Source organism: Amyelois transitella, chromosome 20, assembly GCF_032362555.1.
Source record: "Amyelois transitella isolate CPQ chromosome 20, ilAmyTran1.1, whole genome shotgun sequence".
Classification (NCBI taxonomy): Eukaryota; Metazoa; Arthropoda; class Insecta; order Lepidoptera; family Pyralidae; genus Amyelois; species Amyelois transitella.
In genome coordinates this window covers 3,536,118-3,563,102 of record NC_083523.1, presented here as the reverse complement: position 1 = coordinate 3,563,102, position 26,985 = coordinate 3,536,118, and the positions used below count along the sequence as shown (strand labels likewise).

Sequence of the window (26,985 nt, the reverse complement as noted above, 5' to 3'; positions counted from 1 at the left end):
ATAATTTCTAAGTACCGACTCGCAAACATCTAAAATATAGTAAGGGTGTTAGCACATTTGTACACCATCATAACTCCAGAACTAAATAATAAAAATCCATGTAAAAAAAAGTATGGATAAAATGCATTTACACATTTTAATGATATAGTGAACTAAGATAACGCTGTATTTGATATGACTTTAAATCATGGTTAAAATGCTTATTTAGTTGCAACTAAGTTAGTCAAATTATTTTTTTTATTAATTAAAATTCCATCTATACCTTTTAATTACTTTTAATGTACCTTCTTCGTGTACAAATGTGCTTCCACCTTTGCGGGTTCAGCCGCTCGCCTCTCGTCATATTAAAAATATCCATAATATTCATTTCCATAAATTGTACTATTTACACAACTCGCGCATTCCAAAACATTACGTGGTCATTGGTAACAATCATTGTAGAAAAGTCGGAAGCATAAAATAAATCATAAAACCCGTTTTCACTAAACACAAAGAAAAGCTGAAGCTGGCTTTCAACCGACTTCAAATAAGAAAAATTTATACATACATACATACATATAATCACGTCTATATCCCTTGCGGGGTAGACAGAGCCAACAGTCCTGAGCGGACTGATAGGCCACGTTCAGCTATTTGTCTTTAAGATAGAATTGAGATTCGAATAGTGACAAGTTGCTAGCTTATCGCCTAAAAAAAGAATCTCAAGTTTGTAAGCCTATCCCTTAGTCGCCTTTTACGACATTCATAGGAAAGAGATGGAGTGGTCCTATTCTTCTTTGTATTGGTGCCGGGAACCACACAGCACACGAAAAAAATCGCGGTACATTTGATAAAAGCGGCTTCATTGTAAGTAATGAAGCCGCTTTTTAAAGTAAGACCAGATTGCGCAGTAGGTCGGGAAGCTACGCAAAAATCTGATAAATCGCTCTGATTGCGCATTTCAACCCAACATAATGTGCACGTACCTTATTTCTTTTAGAATAGAATAGAATAGATTTATTTTCAAAATTGGATACAAGGTATCACTTATTGACGTCACGTTTTTAACTAGCAGTCCGTTGACAACTGACAGTGTCCATCACTCTTTTGTTATAAACTATATTATTGACTCGAGGAAACTTTTGTGTATTGTAACGCCATTCACTTTGTACTCTTTAATTAGACCACTTTAAACAATTATTTCATTAAAATATAGTCCCAAAGAGACATATCCAATATAAAAAAAAAATATTTCAACATATGATTTGTGGTTAGTCAAAACGGGTAATATACAGCAATAACAAAAATAAACCGAATTGTGATGTCTGTATATCAACATATTAATACAATAAAGATATTATTTGAAAAAAAAACTATAATACAAAACCTGTACTGCACACATATGTATTTATATTCATACCAGCCTAAGCTCGAATAATAATATAATAAAAACACTCGCTAACAATAATAAAACGTATCAACCGTTAATTGCAAAATTAATAATTAAACAAAAAATTAAAGCAAACTACTAAATCTCAAATATTGAGGGTTAAACATTCAAACGGAACCAACCATACACAACAGCCCGCTGCGATAACACTACCGAAGTGGAAGAGGTCAGACGCCGATCGCATTGTCAAGGATTTGAAATTGTTAATAAAAAAAATATATAGTTATATTAAAAATAAATTTGGTTATGTTATTATTTTTGTATTTAGGGATTCGTATCTTGAGATCACGTTAAAGTCAATTTTAACCACTTCCAGTGTCCGTAAAAACATATTTTTCATTTATTGTTGCATTAAACTCGATTATGATAATAAAATCACAACAACTTGAGAATCAATCAAGCGAAAAACCTCTTCGTATGTTGCGAATAAAATTACGGACCCATTTTCTCTCCATGCTCCTATACTATACTTATATAAACCGTTAACGATTCGTACACAAAATATGTCATTTTATCCTTACTCTAACTTACGACTAACATTCACCAAATCTAAGAGGTGTGGCGAGTCACAGCGGCCGAGCATTCCTTATAAGCCAATTTATTAGCACATCACAGATCAACTAAAATAATTTAGCTAAATTGCATGAATTTTGGAATTTATGTATAATTTCATTGAGCTTGAAACGTGAATTAATGCTATAACATCCTCTAACAAGATTTACGAAATAGCAAATAGGGAAGTATGCAAGTGTCCGATTTAACAATTATGAAATGATTTGTTCTGTTTTGTAATGTAACTAAACAACCAATTTATTTTCTATTTAATTTTATTCATATATTTCAATAAAACTAATTAATATATAAAACGATAATTTCATAAAACGTATGTCATTGATACAAAACGGATACTAAGATTAGTAGCAAGAATCCTCTAATGATGATGGATATAATACTGCGAAAATTACACTCAAGTAATTTTTAATGCATATAAAATTAACTTCTAAAGCAACAACAAAAATAAGATCAATATTGACCCCAATGTGTAACATAAGTTAAAAGAAATTATTGTCTTTGTTTTTTTTTTTTTTTACTTGTCATAAAATGTATTTTATCTATTTTTAAATTAAGAATTTTCCCATTTATTTCCCATAGCTATTTTTTTCAAGTTCGGAATCACAGGGTGGTGAAGAGGAAAGCTGTTGTCCGGCGGGACATTTGACGAACAGTTCGACGGTATAATCTTTCGTCATCGAGAGATTGGGTGACAGAACTTTTAATATTCGAACCATTCTTCGCCAGAATGGACTTCTACTGTTCTGTCGATGCATCTTTCAAAGATGAAAAGTCTCACAATTTCCCGATGCCGAACAATTATGTCGTCGAATCGATTGTAGGCCAAACGACCTAAGAACAGTTGCTGATAATAGGATTTTCCTGGTTTGTATATTCATGCAATTCCACTAATTAGGCACATCAAACTATCAAATACAACCTCCCTAACCCGCTCTCGCCGTTATCTATCATAAATAACGTAACTTACACTAAATCTTAAACTTAAGGTCAAAAGCTAATCCGATTTGGCTTCTTTCAAGTTGAACCATAATTATGTCTTGTCATATTTAACATTAATACAACCTTAATTTGGTATGACTGTTACTAAAACGCGTATAACATTCAATAATTCAGACTTAATCGAGCTGAATTTTGTCATTATCTTACATATTTTTTTTTAATGATTTGTGAAAGTATTTAATGAGATCTTTTATCTTTTTTTTCTCTGTGCTTTAGTTTGTTCTCTCAATACTGTTATATATGTCTATATAGTAATATTTAAACCTATATTTATATTTATAACGGTTGCTAAGTAACATGAATTTGTTTTGTTCAAACCCAAAGAAGCATAAACAATAAACTTAAGTATTTACACATGAAAATAATTTCCTTCAATACAGACTGTAATTAATTAAATTTACTGATTTGATCGTATCATTGCTATTAATCAACTAGAAACAAGAGTTGCAAACAATAAGCAGTCATTGAAAATTTAAGATCATTAAAAAAATTCTTCTCACTTAGCAACCTTCCACTTAAATAAATCAAGACATAAGTTATCAGTTCACCTTTTTTTATAAAAACGAGCGATGCACCACTGTGCAATGTTTGTTACAATTCTTATACAATACATACCAATCCAAAACAATTTCTAACAAAACTTCAATTCGGAAGACGAAATAAAAGAAACAATTTGGAAGACAGGGCCGAAACTGAAATAAACTTTAAAAATAATTGTTAACTTATATAAATGCTAATATATGGCAACCATTAAATAAATGTGTAATCACTATTTGATGTGTTTGATATAGTTCCATCAAAAATAATTGTTGATTCGAAATTGTTTTCAAGGATACAACATAACTTTATGGCCATCCTAGAAAAGTGGCATTTTACGAGTGTACTCTTATAGGTAGATCTAAACATATAAAATAAGGATGTGAATGACTGTCCGATATATCAACGCACAGCCCTTAATTGGGTTCAGAGGTCAGGATCTAAACGAAAAATCGCCTAAATTCCCGCGAGAACGGGAATTGTGGTGATTTTTCATTTACGCGAGCGGAGCCGCGGGCATTCTCCAATACTCAGAAGTTAAAATAATTTAACATGATCAAAATAGTCAAAGTTAAGTCAAAGGCTTTAATAAATTGTCATAAAAAAAATCTCTTTTGAAAAACTTTTTGGGTCAACTGATTGACTAACATATCAACAAAAAGCTTAAACCCTTTTAAACCTTTAGTTGTTATACACACATACTCTCACTATTGAATCGATTCAATTCGATTCAACGATATTTAGAATTTTCAAATTCAGCAATACAGCTGAACATGGCATTTCAATCTTTTCAAGTCTATTGACTGAATATACGTATGAATACACTCATAAAACGCCACTTAATTCACTTTGTCCCACTCAACACGCGCGAACAAACACGTTGCACTGTAACACAACACACGCGGTGCGCTCACTGGCTAAGGCGTCCTGCGCACGCGCATCCGCTCGAAGGCCTCAAAAGAAGCCGATCAACTCCTACTCGATGTTGCTCCGCGGGCCGTCGATCGGCATCGTGTGCAGCACCTCGTCTAGGAGTTGGAGTGCTCTGGAAAAACATTCATGAATTATAATAATTAATTCATTAAAATATAATTCTTAATGAAGTGTTATTATAATTGAGTGACAGGATAGGAAACAGCGTGATAAGGAAATTTGCAGTTTAGGCTGCGCGTTCATCTGACAATCTGTCATATCAATCTTCTTTTATCTCTGTGTTGTATACAGAGTCATCATCATTTCATCACAACCTGAGATGAATCTCACTTATGAGATCGCCAATAGAGTAATAATCGAGTCACGTCCTAATTAAGCAGCGGTTTTTAGGGTGCTCTCGACATGACCTTTCACCAATATGTGCCCAAAGAAAACATATGAAAGGGACTCCAATGTGCTGTGTGGTTTCCCGCACACGTGGTGGTTTAGAATTGAACCACTCCATATCTTTCCCATGAATGTCATAAAAGGCGACTAAGGAATAGGCTTATAAACTTGGGATTCGTCGATACATTTGAATGTGGCCTTTCAGTCTTTTCCAAGACTATGGGCTTGCAAGACTTGACTATATTATACTCGTATGTATATGTATGAAAGTGCCCACCTATGAAGATGGACCTCGACCCAGCACGGGGTCTCCTTGATCGAGGTCCGCGGGTAGTCGGGCCCCCAGCCCTTCACGAACGACAGCCGCACGATGCAGAGGCGGCGCAGATCGTCCACGCCTATGCCGGCCGCCGCTGTTAGACCTGGAAATTATTACAATGTTAAATTTCAATCAAGAAATTATGGTATTACTAATGTAAACTCGCGGCGACACCCTTGTAAAACTAAAAATCTTAAACACCAGATTCACCGAATCCAGAATGATGGTTGTAAAGGCGCACCCCGGCCTCCGCGCCAGGAAGGCGAAGCCGCTGATAATGGTGTGTGTGTGTACACATGCGCATGCGCTACTCACACTTGTTGATGCCCGCGTGCTGCGGCTGTATGTGGCCGGCGACCGCGGCCGCCTGCGCCGCCGCCGCCGCCTGCGCAGTCGCCGCCTGCGTCTGCATCTGCCGGTGGCACTGCCGCAGGTCGAACACCTGGCGGCACAGACCTACTCGGTGAGAATCCACAGCTATTACTGTTGCTTTGACCGGACTATGAACTCGTTCAGGAGTCGAAGGAAAGTTTTTTGACACGCCAACTACACCTTAAATGAGGTACTCATTAGTAATAAATTTAAACAATTTAACTTAATCAGTTTTCATCACATCATTCATCATCATCACATCATGTCATTCACGGTTCGCCTAAAGCTTACGAGTTTCAAATGTTAATGGAACAATAGATCTTACTCGCAGCTTTAAAATAAAAAAAAATTAAAATCATTTATTCCTGGTTTCTAAACCCGTTATATCGTTGACACAAAAATTACATAATAATAAATTCCATTACAAAAATAATAATAATTTTAAAGAACATATGCGTTTACTTACATGGTTCTCAGAAGGTTCACCTCGTCACATGTAACTCAGTGAACCTCCTGAAGACCGCTGCATCCATCCTGTCTGCTATCATCTTCAGGACTCTGTTCCCGCTCCCCCTGACCCTGCGTATGAGCGATAGCGACTTCTTGCGCATGATTGCGTAGAAGTCATCCATCGCTGCATCTGCGAACATGCCTGATGCACTGCAGTAGCGGGGGAGCCGAAACAGCGCAGAGCATCGTACGATCTCTGCGAAAAGCTGGTCCACAGAGCACAGGTGTAAAAGTTTTGGCAGAAGGCTCTAAATAACGTAAGTTTAACTCCTGCTGTACACCATGTGAATCTGTGGGCCAACATATTGCCTCTAATCGACAGAGCCCTGCGTTCCCTTTCGATGTCTTGGTCATCCTTCAGGTCTTCTGTCACAATATGACCAAGATACTTAAAATGTGAAACATAGTTCAAAGGTACTCCGTTCAGGAGTAATGGAGGTATGTAGGTATTGAGGCTTTTTAAGATTACCTCGGAATAATAAAAACTCGCTCTTTTTCTCATTGTACTTCAAACCATGTTTCACTGCATATGCCTCACAATAACATAAAAGTTTCCTTAAACCACTGATTGCAGGGCTGAGCAGCACCATATCGTCTGCATAGCTAATGTTATTAACAGTAATGTTGTCAATGCTGCACCCGACACGCATGCTGCTCAGTCCCTCAATCAGTTTGTTTACATACACATTAAACAGTCTAGGTGAGGATAATCCTCCCTGCCTTACACCACAACTGGGCACATATTCATCAGAACAAGCTTTGCCCATGCGCATTGTTTTTTTTTAATGCAATCCTTGTCTTTGTCATTACTCTTCATATAGACACATACAGTTAACACAATTTTCATTTTATTAAATTAGTATGGATAAATCACCTTTATACAAGCAGAAGGGTATATCTTATGCACGGCGTCCCCCGGAGCCCTGCCTGCCTCCCGGTCCAAATAATAGGACTGGACGAAGACAGAGTGGTCAGACAAACAGCGCAGCCACACGTCACCTTCGCCGCGTAGGTCTAGTTGAACGCCCTTGCCTATGTGTAACCTGCAAATGATAACATACATACATACCTACATACAGAAAGTTGTGCCATACGTAACGAGTGGAACATTTGTATTTTTTGTCAAAATCACGTTCGTATTAAATTGTTTAACATTCAAACAATGAGTTAAGTTTATATAAAACCAGCGACCTGTCCCACACATGACAGGTTTATACCTTATTCAAAAAACCCTCATTCCAACATTTCAAACGGAAACTAAATCCGTCCACAACGTTTCGAGATTAGGGCATACATACAGACAGAGAAAATAGACTTTATAAAATGTAGTGATATTACTTTTTAAATATATAAAATTAACAAAATGAAAACAACCTCTTCTCTTAACAAAAAAGAGGCTAACTCAATCTGTTTAATTTGTCCCGCATATAATATATATGTATTCATTTATTAATATAGGATATAATACCTCGCTCGTTCGCTCTGCTCCGTTCTGTGGACATTGCTCAGGGCTCCTAGACAAAATCTGTTGCCTCCTGAGGGGTCAACATAGCCGTCGACCTGAAACAAACACAACATTCACATACGCAATAACATAAGATAATAAAAATGGTAAATACTGAGAATTTGTATGGTATTGCATTAGTGCCATCGCGTTACCACCAGGTGGCGCTGATCAAATCACGTACAAATTCCCGTTTACTTGCTCGACGCGTTTGATCGAGTAAAACTCGCACTAACCCCTAGTCTGGTGAATATAACGTCGTCTACATTATACTATAATAAATAGGTTTGTCACGTGTGAAATGTGAGTATTTTTTTAATTTTGGACATACAGAAGAAATTACATATTTTTATGTTTTCCACGACGATCTTTCTTGCGTGATTTTAGACGTCAACTTCGTTTTGTAACATTTAACTTTCCACTTCGTGATCGGAACAAGTTGGACATACTAAGAAATATTTTTTGAGCTTTCGTCTTTCACCAAAATTAATACTTACTGTAACATTAGGCCTGCTTGATGGCACCTTGAAAGTTTCGCCCACCTGCGTATCTAACTCGAAATACGCCACCGAACACCAATATTCCGGGGCAGGCTGACTCGACAATAAACCACCAGGGTTGCCGTTAACTAGGAAATATAAAATTGATCATTATTAATCTGTGTTGCCAACTGACACTTAACCACAAATATAAAAAAAAGATCTTAGCAAATCAACTCAAAAATTCAACAACAAAAATGACCTTTAATGTCCTTCTTTGTCTTTCCATCTCTTTCCAATGATAGAAATTAGAAAGATTCGGAATTTCCGTATGAAGCGTTCCGTATTTAGGGATATTTACATATACATATAACAATGTGCACAACCCCACTAAATAAAACTAAGCTATTTAAAAAAAATCTTGTTAAAAATATTGCGTACAATACTCAACTACATTTAGGAGGCAAATATAATATCTGCATGCTTACGTGTCTATGTTAATATTAGCAACACCATTAAATTTAATTTTATATAGCTTGAGTATCGTTTTTTTTGTAAAACAATAAATTACGCTGTGTCCAAAAGAACGTTACAAATCTTACATTCTTTCCAAAGAACTGTTGCGTAAAAATAACATGTTGCCATGTTGTGTAAAAAAAATTAACACAACATGACAATATGTTAATTCACCTTAATCGAATATAGCCAAGATTAAATTAGGTGATCAAACTTGGTAAGCTGCGTTGTTGGTTAAATTATTTATAGGTATCTGCAATCAAACAGTACGGGTATACGTACTTATGAGAAAGCACTAAAATCACAAGCACACAAATTTCAACGCTAATTACAATATAAACAAATCGTCCATAATTTTTGCGTGAGCGTTTTTTCAAACAACGAACCAAATAAAATGCCGGTAATCCATCAAATTTGACAAGCAAAATATCGAAAAATAGGTACATATCGAAAGTTAAATTCTGAGCCAGAAATAGTAAGTATTAATGATGAGAATCGAAGGTACACGCGAATTCAAATAATGCCTATTCCTTCTTTTACTCTTGGATACGAATAAACCAGACCACTGACTACCTTCATATTTAAACAAACCCCATGAGCAGCTCTTTTGCGCGAACTGACTCCATGCAATCAGATTTCTTTGCCCCCAACTAAATTCCATACGGTATACGCGTTTTTAAATTTCTTTGGTTTATCAACCAACAAAAATACTGTTTCTCAATTAGTCGCGATATTCTTTCCCATATCTCCCAATATTTTGCACAGAGAAACTTGGCATTATTAAAAAAAAGAAATGGCGGCTTCAATAGGAACTCGTTTCTCATATATGGCGCGGTATATTTATTTTAAAATATGTCAAATTCGACGGATCTCCGATACCAAGGAAGTATAACCAACAAAGCTAGCTATCTAGCTTCACACGGAAAAAATGACCTCGTAAAAATTTTTCCTTCCCCTTCCTTTGTTCTCGAGAAAATAACGAAAGGGTGGAAAAAGTCAGCCTCATTCTAATACACTTAGTTTAGAAAGAACATTCGAGATCATTTTTACCCCGATATTTTGAGTTATTTATTAATGGTTATACATCCAAGGCCGCTACATATCTCACAGTATAGGTGGTGGTGCGCGGGCGTATCGACGGCGGCGGGGGGCGCGGCGGGCGGCGGGGCGAGGCTCTGCGTGTATGTCAGCGTGTTGTTTCCCGTCCATGTGCCTGCGCCCCAATAATGTGTGGTAAAGATACCGTGTCAACGAAAACAGTACACTACAGATTCCACGAAAATATGTAATTAATTGACCGAGCGACGTCCACAAATCAACTTGTGGGCGAAAATACATTTTTTTGTCTGTATGTGTGTTTGTAACGCGATAACTTTCGAACCTTTGGTCTGATTATGATGAAATTTAAACTAAATAAAATCAACTATCAATAAATAAATAAAAAACATGTTTTTTTTTTACATAAAATCACCTAACTATCCTATTTTCAACTGGCAAATAATTATTTTACTAGGCTACTTAAAAAGTAACAGCGAACAATAAATACAAAGAGTGGATCCATTATTTACAGTGATAATTAAATAAGATCCTATATAAAAATCACATAGTGTTGCCAGTTGCCAGTTAAATGAAACTAATTTATACTGTTTTCGATGACACTGTATATGTATGTACATACATGCACTCTCTACCACCAGATGACGTTACTGAAAGTTTTATTTGGCGTTTCGATTTGGCAAAAATTTCATATTTATTTCTACTCACACATTCAGAGTTGAGAAAAAAAAAAAAAAATGAATTCAATCTCCGGAAGTTCTACTTATATCTATGGGCATTGGATTTTCATAATTAAAAAATGGTACCAATATGTTGTAGGTACCAGTACTACAAAAAAATATATTGCCTGAAGAGGTTGGGGGATTCAATTAAAAAATTATTGGGACTTAAAACTACTTACATTTGAACTTGAAGGGAAAACATTCTTTAATTTAATCAAAATATAAAATAAAATATTGACATCGCGATTTACTCTTATACGTAACTTGTACCGACAATTTCAATAGCGCCATCTGTCGAAGGTAGTCGCGTCAATAATTAACCTCGCGTATTAAATGTTGTTGATGTCGCCACCAAACAAAATTACCCCCACTCACCTTGTTGTTGCTGTTGTTGTTGTTGTTGGGTACGGTGAGGTAATGGGCTTGGCTGTGGTGCTGGACTAGTAGCGGTGACGAAGCCGTTCTGCTGTGAAGTCTCCGCGGCTACCGGAGACATGGCTGATGTACCCACTGTGGATATCAAGACAGATTTGAATAAAAGACAACAATAAGACATTCTAAGATTAATATTGGAACAACATTTCATTTATCAAAAAATTGACAAAAATTCATACTTATGAAAGATTTATCTTAGCATATTGTCGTAAGCCGTAGTGCAAATGTTTCTCCTACAAAAATTGGCACCATAATTTCAAAAACAAAACAATAAAAATTTCAAAAATGTTGCTAGTAATAATCCCAAGTTTATAAGCCTTTCCCTTGATTGACTTACAATCTGCATAGGAAGAGAATCAGCTGGTGTGACAAACATTATGAATTTCGTTGCTTCCAGACCACAATCGACGCTTGCACTAGATGAATTGTGTCCCTTAGTCGCCTATTACGACATCCACGGGAAAGAGATGTTCTACCCATAGTGGTTCTATTCTAAAGTGGCAGGAACCACACAGTTCATTAGTATGAGTTTATTATTAATCAACAAACACAGGTCTTCCCTCTTTGTGATGTTATTACATTAAAAACGACACTGACTGACTGACATACCACCGCACAATCCACCCCGCTGGGAACAGATTTGAAATTCGGCATGTAGGTTCCTTGTGAGGTCGAGGGGTGCATACAGAGAGTATTTTCCAAAATTCCCAAAAAAAAAATTTTGTTTTTATATCAAGTGTAAATAAAATAAGCTCAAGTGTATAATGCCCACGTGAAAAAAGTAATGTAGACACCAACTACATCCGATTACCTCGGTTATTGAAGATGGTGTTAAGAAAATAAGATTATAGTATAAGATATATCCCCAATGTATTAAACTTTCATTATCGCGATTTAAACCCGTGTCATCTGTATGGACGATTTGAGTAACGCCATCTATCGGATATAAGTTGAACTACTTCGTTGGTTTGATGGCGTCTTTCGAGTATCTTAGCATGATAAACATAGTGTCACTCATATTACTTAAATAGAATCATAGTTTTTAATTAGTAATATTACTCATATCAGATAGTTGTAATTTTTTGCATTTCTTATAACATAATTGTTTTGTACATAACATTTCGAGATCATATTTTTTTAAATTTAGCTTGAGTTCAACTCTTACTATTTTATCTGTCATTAATTTTATATGACAATTTATCTAAACTATATTACTATTATACCTATACATTTTTCCTCCTGAGTTTTCGGTGAAAACAATGAAAACGTACATACGAAAACACAAATGTTCGCTCGAAACAATAATAAGATAAATTACATACATACATATGTATATATATATAATCACGTCTATATCCCTTGCGGGGTAGACAGAGCCAACAGTCTCGAAGAGACCAATGCGCCACGTTCAGCTGTTTGTCTTATCGATAGATTTGGGATTCAAATAGTGACTGGTTGCTAGCTCATCGCATAAAAGAATCTCAAGTTTATAAACCTATCCCTTGGTCACCTTTTACGACATCCATGGGCAAGAGATGGAGTAGTCCTATTCTTTTTGTATCATTGCCGGAAACCACACGACACTATTATTAGTATGAGTTTATTATTATTTATACAAATAAAAATCTTCCCTCTTTGTGATGTTATTACATTAAAAACGACACTGACTGACTGACATACCACCGCACAATCCACACCGCTGGGAACAGATTTAAAATTAGGCATGTAGGTTCCTTGCGAGGTCTAGGGGTGCATACAGAGAGTATTTTCCAAAATTCCCAAAAAAAAATTTTGTTTTTATATTAAGTGTAAATAAAATAAGCTCAAGTGTATAATGCCCACGTGAAAAAAGTAATGTAGACACCAACTACATCCGATTACCTCGGTTATTGAAGATGGTGTTAAGATTATAAGATTTAAGTAAAAGATATGCCCCCAATGTATAAAACTTTCATCATCGCGATTTAAACCCGTGTCGTCTGTATGGACGATTTGAGTAACGCCATCTATCGGATATAAGTTGAACTACTTCGTTGGTTTGATGGCGTCTTTCGAGTATCTTAGCATGATAAACATAGTGTCACTCATATCTTAAATAGAATCATAGCTTTTAATCTATACTAATAGTATAAAGCTGAAGAGTTTGTTTGTTAGTTTGTTTATTTAAACGCGCTAATCTCAGGAACTACTGGTTCGAATTGAAAAATTATTTTTGTGTTGAATAGACCATTTATCGAGGAAGGCTATAAAACATCACGCTGCAACTATTAGGAGCGAAGAAATAACGGAAAATGTAAAAAAAACGGGGAAAATTATTCTTCCTTGAGGGCTTCCGTTGCGTGCGCTGCGAAAACGGTTCAAGATACCAAAAATATATGTATGAAAGAATTATTCCTCTTGAAATAATCTAAAAAAATGTCCGCGACAGTATATGTCTATCTTTTAAAATAAACTTACTAGAACCGTTTTTATGGTAATCAAATTTGGTCGAAATTAATGCATTATTTGTTAAGAGTTCTATTAACGTAATAATATAAATGTGTTCAGCTTGAGTTCAACTCTTACTATTTTTAAACTGTAAATTTTTTCTGTCATATGTTTTATATGACAATTTATCTAAACTATATGACTATTATACCTATTCTTTTTTTCCTCCTGATAGTTTATCTCTGCAAAAAACATTAAAATCGGTCCAGTAGTTTTCGGTGAAAACAATGAAAACGTACATACGAAAACACAAATGTTAGCTCGAAACAATAATAAGATAAATTACATACATACATATATATATAATCACGTCTATATCCCTTGCGGGGTAGACAGAGCCAACAGTCTCGAAGAGACCAATGCGCCACGTTCAGCTGTTTGTCTTATCGATAGATTTGGGATTCAAATAGTGACTGGTTGCTAGCTCATCGCATAAAAGAATCTCAAGTTTATAAACCTATCCCTTGGTCACCTTTTACGACATCCATGGGCAAGAGATGGAGTAGTCCTATTCTTTTTGTATCATTGCCGGAAACCACACGACACTATTATTAGTATGAGTTTATTATTATTTATACAAATAAAAATCTTCCCTCTTTGTGATGTTATTACATTAAAAACGACACTGACTGACTGACATACCAACGCACGTCGCACAATCCACACCGCTGGGAACAGATTTAAAATTCGGCATGTAGGTTCCTTGCGAGGTCTAGGGGTGCATACAGAGCGTATTTTCCAAAATTCCCAAAAAAAAAATTTTGTTTTTTTATTAAGTGTAAATAAAATAAGCTCAAGTGTATAATGCACCACGTGAAAAAAGTAATGTAGACACCAACTACATCCGATTACCTCGTTTATTGAAGATGGTGTTAAGAAAATAAGATTTAAGTAAAAGATATGCCCCCAATGTATTAAACTTTCATCATCGCGATTTAAACCCGTGTCGTCTGTATGGACGATTTGAGTAACGCCATCTATCGGATATAAGTTGAACTACTTCGTGGGTTTGATGGCGTCTTTCGAGTATCTTAGCATGATAAACATAGTGTCACTCATATTACTTAAATAGAATCATAGTTTTTAATTAGTAATATTACTCATATCAGATAGTTGTAATTTTTTGCATTTCTTATAACATAATTGTTTTGTACATAACATTTCGAGATCATATTTTTTTTAAATTTAGCTTGAGTTCAACTCTTACTATTTTATCTGTCATTAATTTTATATGACAATTTATCTAAACTATATTACTATTATACCTATTATTTTTTCCTCCTGATGGTTGATCTCTGCAAATAACATGAAAATCGGTCCAGTAGTTTTCGGTGAAAACAATGAAAACGTACATACGAAAACACAAATGTTCGCTCGAAACAATAATAAGATAAATTACATACATACATATATATATAATCACGTCTATATCCCTTGCGGGGTAGACAGAGCCAACAGTCTCGAAGAGACCAATGCGCCACGTTCAGCTGTTAGTCTTATCGATAAATTTGGGATTCAAATAGTGACAGGTTGCTAGCTCGTCGCATAAAAGAATCTCAAGTTTATAAACCTATCCCTTGGTCACCTTTTACGACATCCATAGGCAAGAGATGGAGTAGTCCTATTCTTTTTATATCATTTCCGGAAACCACACGACACTATTATTAGTATGAGTTTATTATTATTTATACAAATAAAAATCTTCCCTCTTTGTGATGTTATTACATTAAAAACGACACTGACTGACTGACATACCAACGCACAATCCACACCGCTGGGAATATATTTAAAATTCGGCATGTAGGTTCCTTGCGAGGTCTTGGGGTGCATACAGTGAGTATTTTCCAATATTCCCAAAAAAAAATTTTGTTTTTTTATTAAGTGTAAATAAAATAAGCTCAAGTGTATAATGCACCACGTGAAAAAAGTAATGTAGACACCAACTACATCCGATTACCTCGTTTATTGAAGATGGTGTTAAGAAAATAAGATTTAAGTAAAAGATATGCCCCCAATGTATTAAACTTTCATCATCGCGATTTAAACCCGTGTCGTCTGTATGGACGATTTGAGTAACGCCATCTATCGGATATAAGTTGAACTACTTCGTTGGTTTGATGGCGTCTTTCGAGTATCTTAGCATGATAAACATAGTGTCACTCATATTACTTAAATAGAATCATAGCTTTTAATCTATACTAATATTATAAAGCTGAAAAGTTTGTTTGTTTGTTTGAAGCGCTAATCTCAGGAACTACTGGTTCGAATTGAAACATTATTTTTGTGTTAAATAGACCATTTATCGAGGAAGGCTATAAAACATCACGCTGCAATTATAAGGAGCGAAGAAATAATGGAAAATGTGAAAAAAACGGGGAAAATTATTCTTCCTTGAGGGCTTCCGTTGCGTGCGCTGCGAAAACGGTTCAAGATACCAAAAATATATGTATGAAAGAATTATTCCTCTTGAAATAATCTAAAAATATGTCTGCGACAGTATATGTCTATCTTTTAAAATAAACTTACTACAACCGTTTTTATGGTAATCAAATTTGGTCGAAATTAATGCATTATTTGTTAAGAGTTGTATTAACGAAATAATATAAATCTAATGAAAAAAGTAATGTAGACACCAACTACATCCGATTACCTCGATTATTGTAGATGGTGTTAAGAAAATAAAATTTTACGGGTTTAAATCGCGATGATGAAAGTAAACTTTCATCATCGCGATTTAAACCCGTGTCGTCTGTATGGACGATTTGAGTAACGCCATCTATCGGATATAAGTTGAACTACTTCGTTTGTTTAATGACGTTTTGGCTACTTAACATGATACCTTTTAATTACTAATAATAATATATAACTCATAGTGTCCGACCGAAGCTTCGGCTTCGGCTTCGGCCACCTTCGGCCAAAAAATCCACCTTCGGCGAAACATTCGGCTTCGGCCCAAAATCCGGCCGAAGCCGAAGGTTTCGCCGAAGGTCCGAGCGACCGTCGAGACTGAACGAACTGTTACGAAAGTCTGAGGCGGCGGGGAGTCACTGTCAAAATATCACATTGCTGATTGCATGCATCAAAACAAGTCCGTACGTGTATTTAAACGAGTGTTTTTGTAAGAAATCAAATCATTATTTTTACCAGTAGGTAAATCACAAACTTTTATCTATACATATAATAAAACAGTAAAAATATTTTGTCTGTACATTTAGTATTTTCGACTGAAATGGATAGAGGGACACTTAGAATGAATAATAGAAAGCAAAAATATTTTTTTTTAATTTCTTGTCTGTCTGTCTGTATGTATGATCACGATCATCATGATTATCTCCGAAAGTACTAAACCGATTTACTTCAAACTTTCACCAATTGCTTTGTTTTAATTCAGAATAACATTAAAAGTTTGTTTCATCAAAATCGGTTCACAAAAAAAAAAGTTATCGACATTTGAATGAACTCAAGGCATCAGTATGCCGGCAAATAAGTTACGAAATTAAAAATTCAAAGTCATTTATCATTATACGACGACATTATACCTATAACATACCTATAACATATAAATATAAGTGAAAGGCGACTAAGGGATGGGCTTACAAACTTGGGATTCTTTTTTAGGCGATGGGCGAGCAACCTATCACTTTTTGAATCTCAATTCTATCATTAAGTCAAATAGCTGAACGTGGCCATTCAGTCTTTTCAAGTCTGTTGGCTCTGTCTACCCCGCAAGGGATAAAGACGTGACCATATGTATGTAGTCTACTTTAATTTCGACACCAACGCAACGGCTTCGATGGTCCAGTGGTTAGTCCGTGAGACTGTGAAGTTGGCGGTCCAAGTTCGAATCCCAACAATTACAAGATATTTTTTATTATTTAAAAATATATTTTTTTTTGTATTGTTTGAGTATTTTATGTAAAAAAACTGAAAATCAAAATACTACATATAATAAAACGGTAAAAATATTTTTTCTGTACATTTAATATTTTGACTGAAACGGATAGAGAATTTTTTTTTTACATTTTTTGTCTGTCTGTATCTGACTGTATGATTAAAATTCAACTCGAAATTTACGCGGACGAAGTCGCGGGCAACAGCTAGTTTATCTCTAAACCAACCACCTCTTTGATATATCATCAACTTCTATATGAAACAGTCAATATATAAACCTTCAATAATGAGGTTTTGAAATGATTTTAATATTAATTGTAGCTTGTAGACAATATTGAACAAAATTAATTACTGAGTGCTGAGAGAATATAAACCTTCGGCTTCGGCTTCGGCTTCGGCCGAAGGTTGTGGCGATAGCCGATTAATCGGCTTCGGCTTCGGCCAAAAATAGACCTTCGGTCGGACACTAATAACTCATAACAGGTAATTGTAATGCTTTTTAATTCTTACTAAGAATTGTTTCAATACTTTTTTTTATTACATAATTGTTTTATTCATAACATTTCGTTATTGTTTTTGTTAAAATTCAACTTAAATTCAACTCTTACTATTTTAAAACTGTTTAATTTTTATCTGTCTTTAATTTTATAGTACAATTTATCTAAACTAATATTGTTCCAAGGTAACACTTGTGTTTTCGTATGTATGTTTGATTTGTTGATTTTGATGTTATTTGTAGAGATAAACCATCAGGAGTAACATAGGCTACTTTTTTCTGGAAAGCCCGCACACTAGCTTTTTCATAATCAAAGCAAGAGGTATCACAAAAAAAATCTATGCCGGAGGTTTTACAATAGAAGATCTATTAGGTCTTTACATATGAAATTGGTGTTTGGTATAGGAGGAACAAAAAGTCGAATATTTTTTTTTTAATAATATATTTATTTAATCAAAGTAAGAACCCTTATTATCTATGCACTTTTGCCATCTCAAAGGTAGTTCATAGATCCCTTTCCTAAATGCGGGGAGTACGGTGGATGTCTAAGACATTCCAATTGAAGCTCTTCTAATTTGGTAACCTGCTAAGTCTACTATTTAGTGTATGATCTAGCGTTGTCGTGAAGCAACAGTAGCGTGGAGCGTCTCCATAACCAGCCTGGATTGTTTAGCAGCTAGCTTTTACCATCAAAGTTTGCAATTGCTGACAATAGCCGTCAGCCGTAATCGTCTGGCCAGATTTGAGAAAACAGTAATGAACGACTGTGTCGTGTGTTTCCCGGCACCAATACAAAAAAGAATAGGACCACTCCATCTCTTTCCCGTGGATGTCGTAAAAGGCGACTAAGGAATAGACTTACAAACTTGAGAATACTTGAGATTCTTTTTTAAGGCGATGGGCTAGCAACCTGTCACTATTTGAATCTCAATTCTATCATTAAGCCAAAAAGCTGAACGTGGCCATTAAGTCTTTTCAAGACTGTTGGCTCTGTCTACCCCGCAAGGGACATAGACGTGACCATATGTATGTATGTGTGTAGTAATGAATGACACAGGCAGTAGTCCACCAAACGCTTACAAGTAATTTTGGGTCAATTTTCGCTTGGGGCAGGATTTGGCTGGCTGGCCAGAGTCCAGCCATGATTTCATTTAAAAAACCTTCATTATTGTGCCGATTATGTTATGTAACGCAGCAGTCGACACGCGTTTGCCTTAATTCGTGACGTACCTACCCACCTCTCAAGTTTTTCAAACTTCCCAATTTGCTTCTAGTTGAATAAAATAATTTCGCCACTAACATCGAAGCCTGAAGCTAGATTTATCATCTAGGGTCTCCGGCCGTCCAAGGGGCTTGTTCTGCAGGTCGAAATTTCCAGTACGAAAACGTTTGAACCAAAAACGCCCTGTGTTTTCTTTTGGAGTGGTCCTATTCTTTTTTCATTGGTGCCGGGAACCACACGGCTCTTTCCCATGGATGTCGTAAAAGGCGACTAAGGGATAGGCTTACAAAATTGGGATTCTTTTTTTAGTCGATGGGCTAGCAACCTGTCACTATTTGAATCTCAATTCTATCATAAAGCCAAATACGAGTAGCTGAACGTGGCCATTCAGTCTTTTCAAGACTGTTGGCTCTGTCTACCCTGCAAGGGATAGACGTGTCAATATGTTTTCTTTTGCGACACGACCGCTATACACATCATTAACCCATCGAGCCGTTTCCGCGGCACTGGGGCCACGGTGGAACTCATTCTCGTAAATAACATGATATATCAAGTTTTCCATTTTGTAATCTGAGTGAGTTTGTGATTAAAGTGGCCAATACAAGAAAACGCCAATTTCATAATGTTAGGACCTAATATATCAGTAAACCTATCAAATAATTTCATAAACAATTGTATACAATCACTTTATCAAAACCTAATATTTTATTTATTGACGAAATATTCGTATTAAAATAACTAGTTGTAGAACTAGTTATGATTATTATGAATGTAGATTCATTCATGTTTTTTAATGTAGACAATGTGCATTCGTCCATGATTTAGATTTAAGAGATCTATATTTGTATATTGACGTCCGATGAAAATGCTGCAGTGTAGTTTGTTCCGCCGCTTCTTCTACACATGCGCTTTGGAAGCGGTAGTAGTTATAATTAGATTTAAGTGATGTGACGTCAATAAGTGATACCTTGTATCCAATTTTGAAAATAAATCTATTCTATTCTATTATGTACCGTGTGGTTTCCGGCACTTAAGAATAGAACTATTCCATATATTTCCCATGGATGTTGTAAAAGGTGATTAAGGGATATACTTATGAACTTGAGATTCCTCTTGTAGGCGATGGGCTAGCAATCTGTCACTATCTGATTCTAAGCTGAACATAGCCTTTTAGTCTTTTCGAGGCTCTGTCACTAGGAGCACTCCATCTCTTTTCCATGAAAGTCATAAAAGGCAACAAAGGGAATAGACACACTCATCCAGTGCCACTTTTACCATGATCCACTATGGGTTTGTTTCCTTGCAAAGAGTGCGGTGGTCAGACGGAAGCCGCTTCGAGTATATACCTGACTTACCAATTCGGAATCAGAGTCAAAATCAGAGCTTTACTACCAAAGAGTTGAGAACGAAATCGGAATTAACGCCGTGATGAAGGCTGACGGAGCAGTTTGACGGCCCTTGTGGCGCAGCGGTAGTACGCTTGTCTGTGACACCGGTGGTCCCGGGTTCGAATCCCGGCCAGGGCATGATGAGAAAAGAACTTTTTCTGATTGGCCTGGGTCGTGGATCTATATAAGTATCACTACATAGTATAAAACAAAGTTGCTATTTTAATCTGTTTGTCTGTATGCTTAAATCTTTAAAATTACGCAACGGATTTTGATGCGGTTTTTTGTAACAGGTAGAGTGATTCAAGAGGAAGGTTTTGATGTATAATTTTTTCCGAATTTTGCACCCGTGCGAAGCCGGGGCGGGTCGCTAGTTTATTATAAAATATAGTATCGTTGAGTTAGTATCTCGTAACACAAATCTCGAACTTACTTCGAGGCTAACTCAATCTGTGTAATTTGTACCGTATATAAAAAAAAAAGTATAGTATATATTCTGACCTTGTTGTTGCTGTTGTGTAAGATGAGGTAATGGACTTTGCTGTGGCGCTGGACTAGTAGCGGTGACGAAGCCGTTCTGCTGTGAAGTCTCCGGGGCAACTGGAGACATGGCTGTAGTACCTACTGTGGATTATCAAGGATATACATTAGTTTGATGGCTAACTGATGTTCATATGGAGAGGGAAAACATCGTGAGGAAACCTGCACATTCGAGTTACCTACCGCATGTGTAACCATGATCCGATATATTTAGAAACCTTGCAAGGTTGTGGAGGTAGGTCGGGCGGAAGTCGCCGTGAAACCTGTGTTACCCACCCTGGATTTTGGTATTCGATCCAAAGCTACTTTTAGGACGCAATGGGAGTAAACAGGACAAAAAAAGATAAGTAATTAAACATGATATTTTTCATTAAGCTAACGTGAATTTCAATTCTTGTCAAACCATATTTCAGAAGTTCACTTACCAACTAACTAAAGGGAATAACTTCAGAAAGACATCAAAACCACACAAATATTCAAGTCTTAAATTAAACTTATCAAACTACAAAATAAAATCAAGTGTGTACTCAAAATAATAGTGCAAAATAAAAATAATAAAGCTTACAATGATTCATTCTTTTGGGCAGCCACATCGCTCTTGCGTCCATTGTGTCAGGCGGCTCTAGTTTAGGCGCTATGGCTCTCTGTTGGCCCATTACCATCTGTTGGGAACTGGGGATAGACATTCCTTGATTCATATTCTGCATTTGGGGGGTCCCAGGTGACATTTGAGTGGGTGCCGATGCCATTCTGGGCGATGCCATCTGCGGCACGTTGGTTCCCATTTGCGGCGCTCCGGGACCCATTTGCGGCACTCCGGGGCCCATTTGCGGCGCGCCGGGGCCCATTTGCGGCGTGCCGGGACCCATTTGTGGCGTGCCGGGGCCCATTTGTGGCGTGCCGGGACCCATTTGTGGCGTACCGGGACCCATTTGCGGGGCTCCGGGCATCATTTGTTGCGTTGGCATCTGATTAGTTCCGTGTGTTGAGATCATTTGTTGGGCCGGAGAGTGATGGGGCCCCACCATCTGCGGTGGGGCTCCCGGCGGCCGGACCGGAGGACGGGGCCCGTGAGTCGGCGAAAACATGTTCGGAACGCCTTCAGGCGCTATCGACACGAAAGAAAAGCAAAGTAAAATTATCATGCACTGCAAAACAACTGGACAAAAAACTTCTACCAAAATAAATTACGAATATCACAAAATAATATTTCAAAATCACAAAAGAAAGTAAATACACTATTACAGCATCTTTTAACTCTCAAAAAAATAATTTCATAATTATATGTAAATTATGATTGTAACAACACCAAGAATTTGGGTCTTAGTGACATAGTACTTGCCTTATAAGTAACATAAGGTAAAATAATTCTGTACCTGTTACAGAATACCAAAAAATGTTGATATAAGCGAAATACTAATCCACAATTAATAAAAATACTGTTACAGTATCAACTGAACCATTTAAAAACCAAAATTCACTTACTCTGCCCCTGATTTATAATTATATTAGTGTTCTGAAACTGATGATGTGAAATGGTGTTGTGATGATGTCTCGGACTGGTAGCGTGGTGTTGAATAGTGACAAGTTCTCCGGTGTCCATGTCCATTCCGTTCCCACTGAGTCCTGCCGTGTACTCGTCTTTTACAAGTCTACTTGGACCCGTCTGTAGGGTCAAGCCAGAGAGATCTGTAAAGAGAGATTAAATATAGTAAATTATTTTTATCATCTGGGGCATTTTAAACTTATTCCTTAGCTTAATTAACTTGTTCCTGAAAATAGAAAATAATAGTCTTGACCAAACAATAGACGTATAGAAGTTGATGTGCTTGTTGATATAAGAAGTAAAATCACGCCTCTTAAGGGTAGACAGATCACCAGATGATCATTAATAGATGTCATTAATTTTTTTAGATTCTCGGTTCAGTATTTATTTAAGAATAACCAAAATCTATTTATAAAACTAGTACATTATTTAATGCATTATTCATTCCTTCCTTAGATTAAAAATATTGTTAGATTATAAAAGATAAGTTTACACATTAATTGTGATGTTTCAATTTCTGGGAAATGCAATAATAACCAATGTTTTCCCAATCTGCATGACTTGTAGATAAATATAATCGGTCTATATCCCTTGCCAACAGACTTGAAAAAAACTAAAAATCCACGTTCAGCTGTATGGCTTTATGATAGCAATATTTAATTTGGATAATATTTATTTCTTATCCTGCAAATTTCATTTAAAATAACAAAGAATTTAATCTCCAGTTAAGATTAAATTGTTTAGATACTAAACTATTCAACATTATCTTTTTGATGTTAGTGAAGTATGAAGGGCAACAAAATCATTGAGCATTGTTTCCAAAACAGGCAATCTCTCCTTAAATGAATCATTGTTTTTTATTATACACAAATTGAGCAATAACTACTCACCTATACCAGGTGAAACAACTCGCTCGTAATGATAAGGATTTACACAGACCGAGTCACATTTGAGATCAAATGCAAACTGACAAAACTTGACATGCTTCAGTTCATTCTTGTGTAGATCTGGCCAGCGCCATATGCGAGCATAGATAACATGTGGAAACCCTTTGCGGCCAGCAACCTAGAAATTAACTTTTTTAAAGAGGCCTGTAAATGGGCTATAAAAATAGCAAGTTGTTAGCAATAATTGTTAGCTCAGTATATTTGCTACTACACCCTTGCTGCAATTGTGCAACACTTTGCAGAATGTAGTCCAGCAAGGTTCTGCAACTGTAATTTTCGTTTTTTTGTAATTTTAGGGTTTGTATGAACCCCACAAGTATTTTTTTTGCCGAAAGCCCCCCCCTTTTTTTATATGAATTTTTGAAAATCTTAAAATTTGCACTATACAAAATGCAATATAGTCGGTTTGTCATTATTACTGTGTTAATTTAGTATGACATAATTAGTTTGTCCATTAAACATGTACAATACATTAATTAATATAGCAAAAGCTTTGCTTAAAAGTTAACTACGAACAGAACGCAATCTGCCATTTTGGTTATGTGCTACTGTCATCTTATCTACTGACTTTGAAAGTAGCTGTCGGTAAACGGACAGCGGGGGGTGCAGGGGGCCCCGCAATGAAAAAAACAAATTGGTCACAAATCAAACCTGGTTCGGTTAGGTTAGGTTAGGCTGGTGTAAACCACCAAAGTGAGTCACCGTTCAAACTGAGTCAAGTCTAGTATAGGTTAGGTTAGGTTTAACTTCCCTTCACCCCTTTCATCCCTTCTTACTTTCCCCCCCACCTTGCCCATCTGGCGGTTAATGACCTTTAGCACACTTAAAATATATGTTTGTCACTTTTAATATATATGAAAACTTTAAAAATTCATAAAAAAAAACTATAGGCTTCTGGCAAGGGGGGGTCACGGGAGGGCGGAAGGTGGGGGGGTTGTGTTACCCCCTCCCCCCTCTCCGGCGGTGGCCCGTTTCAAGAGTTTTACCCTTGTTTCACATAAACATACCTGCAATCTTCCATCTAAAGTTCTCTGTATTGTTACACATTTACTTGGATGGGCTCCATTTGTGGTTATAGCGGTTATTAGCGAATCCAGCTCATCTCGTTTTTCTTTGAGCTTCTTCACAAGTGACTCTATGGCGCGTTTGGAAAAGCTCTCGCTCTCACCACCCTGTCTGTGGCACATGAGGGAGTGCACTATGCTAAGGCATGCATCCGCCGATGTTGGTGCGGTAGTATTCATGGCTGATATCACAGGCTGAAATGAAAAGAATCAATTAAATTCACATGGAAGAAACGTTTCTAAGTTAATATAAGACGAAAATCTAATTAGCAAATATCATTTGCAAAAATATGATAATAATAGTGTTAAGGATAATAAACAAAAATATCTTATGAAATTATATCCTTTCAGATGATTACATTTTATAAATTAATAGGAATGCCTAAAAATTGTAAATTACGAACTAATATTAGCGTTACATTATGGTTAAAGTGGTTAATTTATCAAAGAAATGAACGTATTGTACGCATTATAAATTTGACGAATTCTGTATTACGATGAAACTAACAACGTTTAATACCTACTTGTTAGCTTTCCAAAGTTCACTTCCTATAAATATAGAGACAATGAACAGCAATATTTCGCAAACTCATGGATAAATTACGAAAATATAATTTCTTTATTGCAAGATGATACCAAAACAGAAAGCGACATTTTGATCACGCATAGACAACAGAAAGAACAACGAATGTTGCCAGGTAGTGCGAAAGAAATTGTCCCTACAAAAGTAGATGGAGTTAACTACTACTACAGCATAAAAAAAACATGAGGAAAACAAGTGTCAATTCCCATAAACTTAAGAATTGGGTAGTCGTAAAAATCAGTGGTAGTCCAATCGCTATTATCGATGTCAATATCGGTGCTGGTCTATTTGTCTATGGGATCCCTGAATGTTCTAATAAAATTAATGAAGAAAATATATACGTATATATTTTCTTCATTATTTCACGTATTTACAATTTATATAAACAACATTCTTTTCTGCTTTTTCCTAAAAACAACAACGAAACAAAACGCAACTGTCGAGTTGGACTGACACCTGACAGCTCAGAAGAACAATCCTATGGAAGTGCCCTATGCATGTACTTTTCCTGCATACCTAAATAAACAAACCCGGATACAAACATGGCGGACTAGAGATGTTCATTTAGTCGATAATATTTTATCGATGGACGAGTGAGTTAAGATGTTTATTTCCGAATTAAATTTATTAAAAAAAAAATTTACATCGGGAATCCTTACTATCTTGGCTATAATCTAAGGTCCAACAATATTGTATCTATTACCTATGTCATTCTGATAAAGTGTTTGGAAATCAAATATAATTACATACATAAATAAAATCACGCCTCTTTTCCGGAGGGGTAAGCAGAGACTACCTCTTTCCACTTGCCACGATCTCTGCGTACTTCTTTCGCTTCATCCACATTCATAACTCTCTTCATGCAAGTTCGGCGGTTTCGGGTACTTTTGACCTGACCCTTTACCAGGACGTCCTTAATTTGATCAAGATACGTTCGTCTAGGTCTTCCCACTCCGACCTTTCCCTCCACACTCTCCTTGTATATCTGCTTAGTCATCCCGCTTTCATTCATCCTCTCCACATGACCGAACCATCTCAACATACCCTTTTCTATTCCTGTAACTACATCTTCTTTCACATCACGACATTTCCTTATCACGATGTTCCTTATCCGGTCACTCAATTTCACACCCATCATACTCCTTAACGCTGTCTTTTCCACTGCATTTGTTCTGTTTTCGTGCTTCTTTTGCCATACCCAACTTTCACTCCCATACATTAATGTCGGGACCAACACGCCCCTATACTGGCTGTGGCCAGTCGAGCCTTTTTGGATAGTTTCTGACTGCTCATAAAGGCATGCAAAGCTCCATTCTCCTCCAATCAAAATATTACATGCTGTCATTTCTTTCTCCATTTCAAAAACCAGTGTTTTAGTTTTACTTACGTTCACTTTCATTCCTTTCTCTTTTAAAGCTTCACGCATATAGTTTACCATCTCCTGTAATTCTTCCGCTGATGACGCCAATATAACCTGATCGTCGGCATAGAGCAGACATTTGACGAGTAACTCATTCATCCTTAATCCAATTTCAGACTCTTTCAAATCTGTCAAACTATCCATAAATAGGTTGGCGGACGAAGTCGCGGGCACAGCTAGTTTATCGATAAGATTCTATGTTCGATGATGTTCAACACTAGCACACGTGTTTATGTTTTCGATGTGAATGAAATATTGAGAATATTACAATTTTTTAAAGCTCACAACAAAGAAGATTAAAAGTAATAAGGTTTTTAAACACATTTCATTAAATACACTGTATGATAGATCATAATTTAACCAAATATTAACCACTTACCGGTGAAAGGTTAAATTCGGCCTATTTTTGCTTTGGCATAAGCCACAATATGCTATTGAACACTTCATTTGTTGTTTATTATCGATTAATATAAGCACAACTTGGTAAACAGTAGAAAAACACGGGATTTCCTCGGAAAAACGTAAAATCCTCACAGTGATAACTTCCACGAGTAAGCTAAGCGGGCTACTTAAGATGGCGGTGCTCCAGCACAAACACATCGAAGCCAATGAAGAGGGTGCTGATAAAAG

General features: G+C 36.2%; 1 protein-coding gene across 6 annotated transcripts; it reads right to left on the bottom strand.

Moving 5' to 3' along the window:
• Positions 1-2,481: 2,481 nt before the first annotated feature.
• Positions 2,482-25,032, bottom strand: LOC106131601 (mothers against decapentaplegic homolog 4). 6 transcript variants are annotated; one of them, XM_013330750.2, is made up of 14 exons: positions 24,877-25,032; positions 24,296-24,547; positions 23,232-23,406; positions 22,281-22,484; positions 21,361-21,903; positions 20,757-20,879; positions 10,712-10,846; positions 9,667-9,771; positions 8,061-8,191; positions 7,528-7,619; positions 6,934-7,102; positions 5,493-5,619; positions 5,136-5,280; positions 2,482-4,583 (listed from the first exon to the last, which is right to left on the bottom strand). In XM_013330750.2, exons 2-14 carry the CDS (start codon positions 24,530-24,532, stop codon positions 4,514-4,516), a joined length of 2,256 nt encoding a protein of 751 aa, XP_013186204.2. In that variant the 5' UTR covers positions 24,533-24,547; positions 24,877-25,032; the 3' UTR covers positions 2,482-4,513. The 6 variants fall into 6 exon arrangements, with proteins under 6 accessions (XP_013186204.2, XP_013186205.2, XP_060805872.1 ...); XM_013330751.2 differs by lacking the exon at positions 9,667-9,771; XM_060949889.1 differs by lacking the exon at positions 2,482-4,583 and having other exon boundaries at positions 5,142-5,280; positions 5,493-5,633.
• Between the last annotated feature and the right edge of the window lie 1,953 nt (positions 25,033-26,985).

What these genes read in the sequence shown, in the direction of transcription:
- LOC106131601 (XM_013330750.2), bottom strand. Translation starts at nt 24,532, where the DNA reads ATGAATACTACCGCACCAACATCGGCGGATGCATGCCTTAGCATAGTG. An exon ending in ACAACAACAGCAACAACAAG is followed by an intron (nt 9,772 to 10,711) that starts GTGAGTGGGGGT and finishes ATTGGGGCGCAG; the next exon opens with GCACATGGACGGGAAACAAC. An exon ending in CGCGCACCACCACCTATACT is followed by an intron (nt 8,192 to 9,666) that starts GTGAGATATGTA and finishes TATATTTCCTAG; the next exon opens with TTAACGGCAACCCTGGTGGT.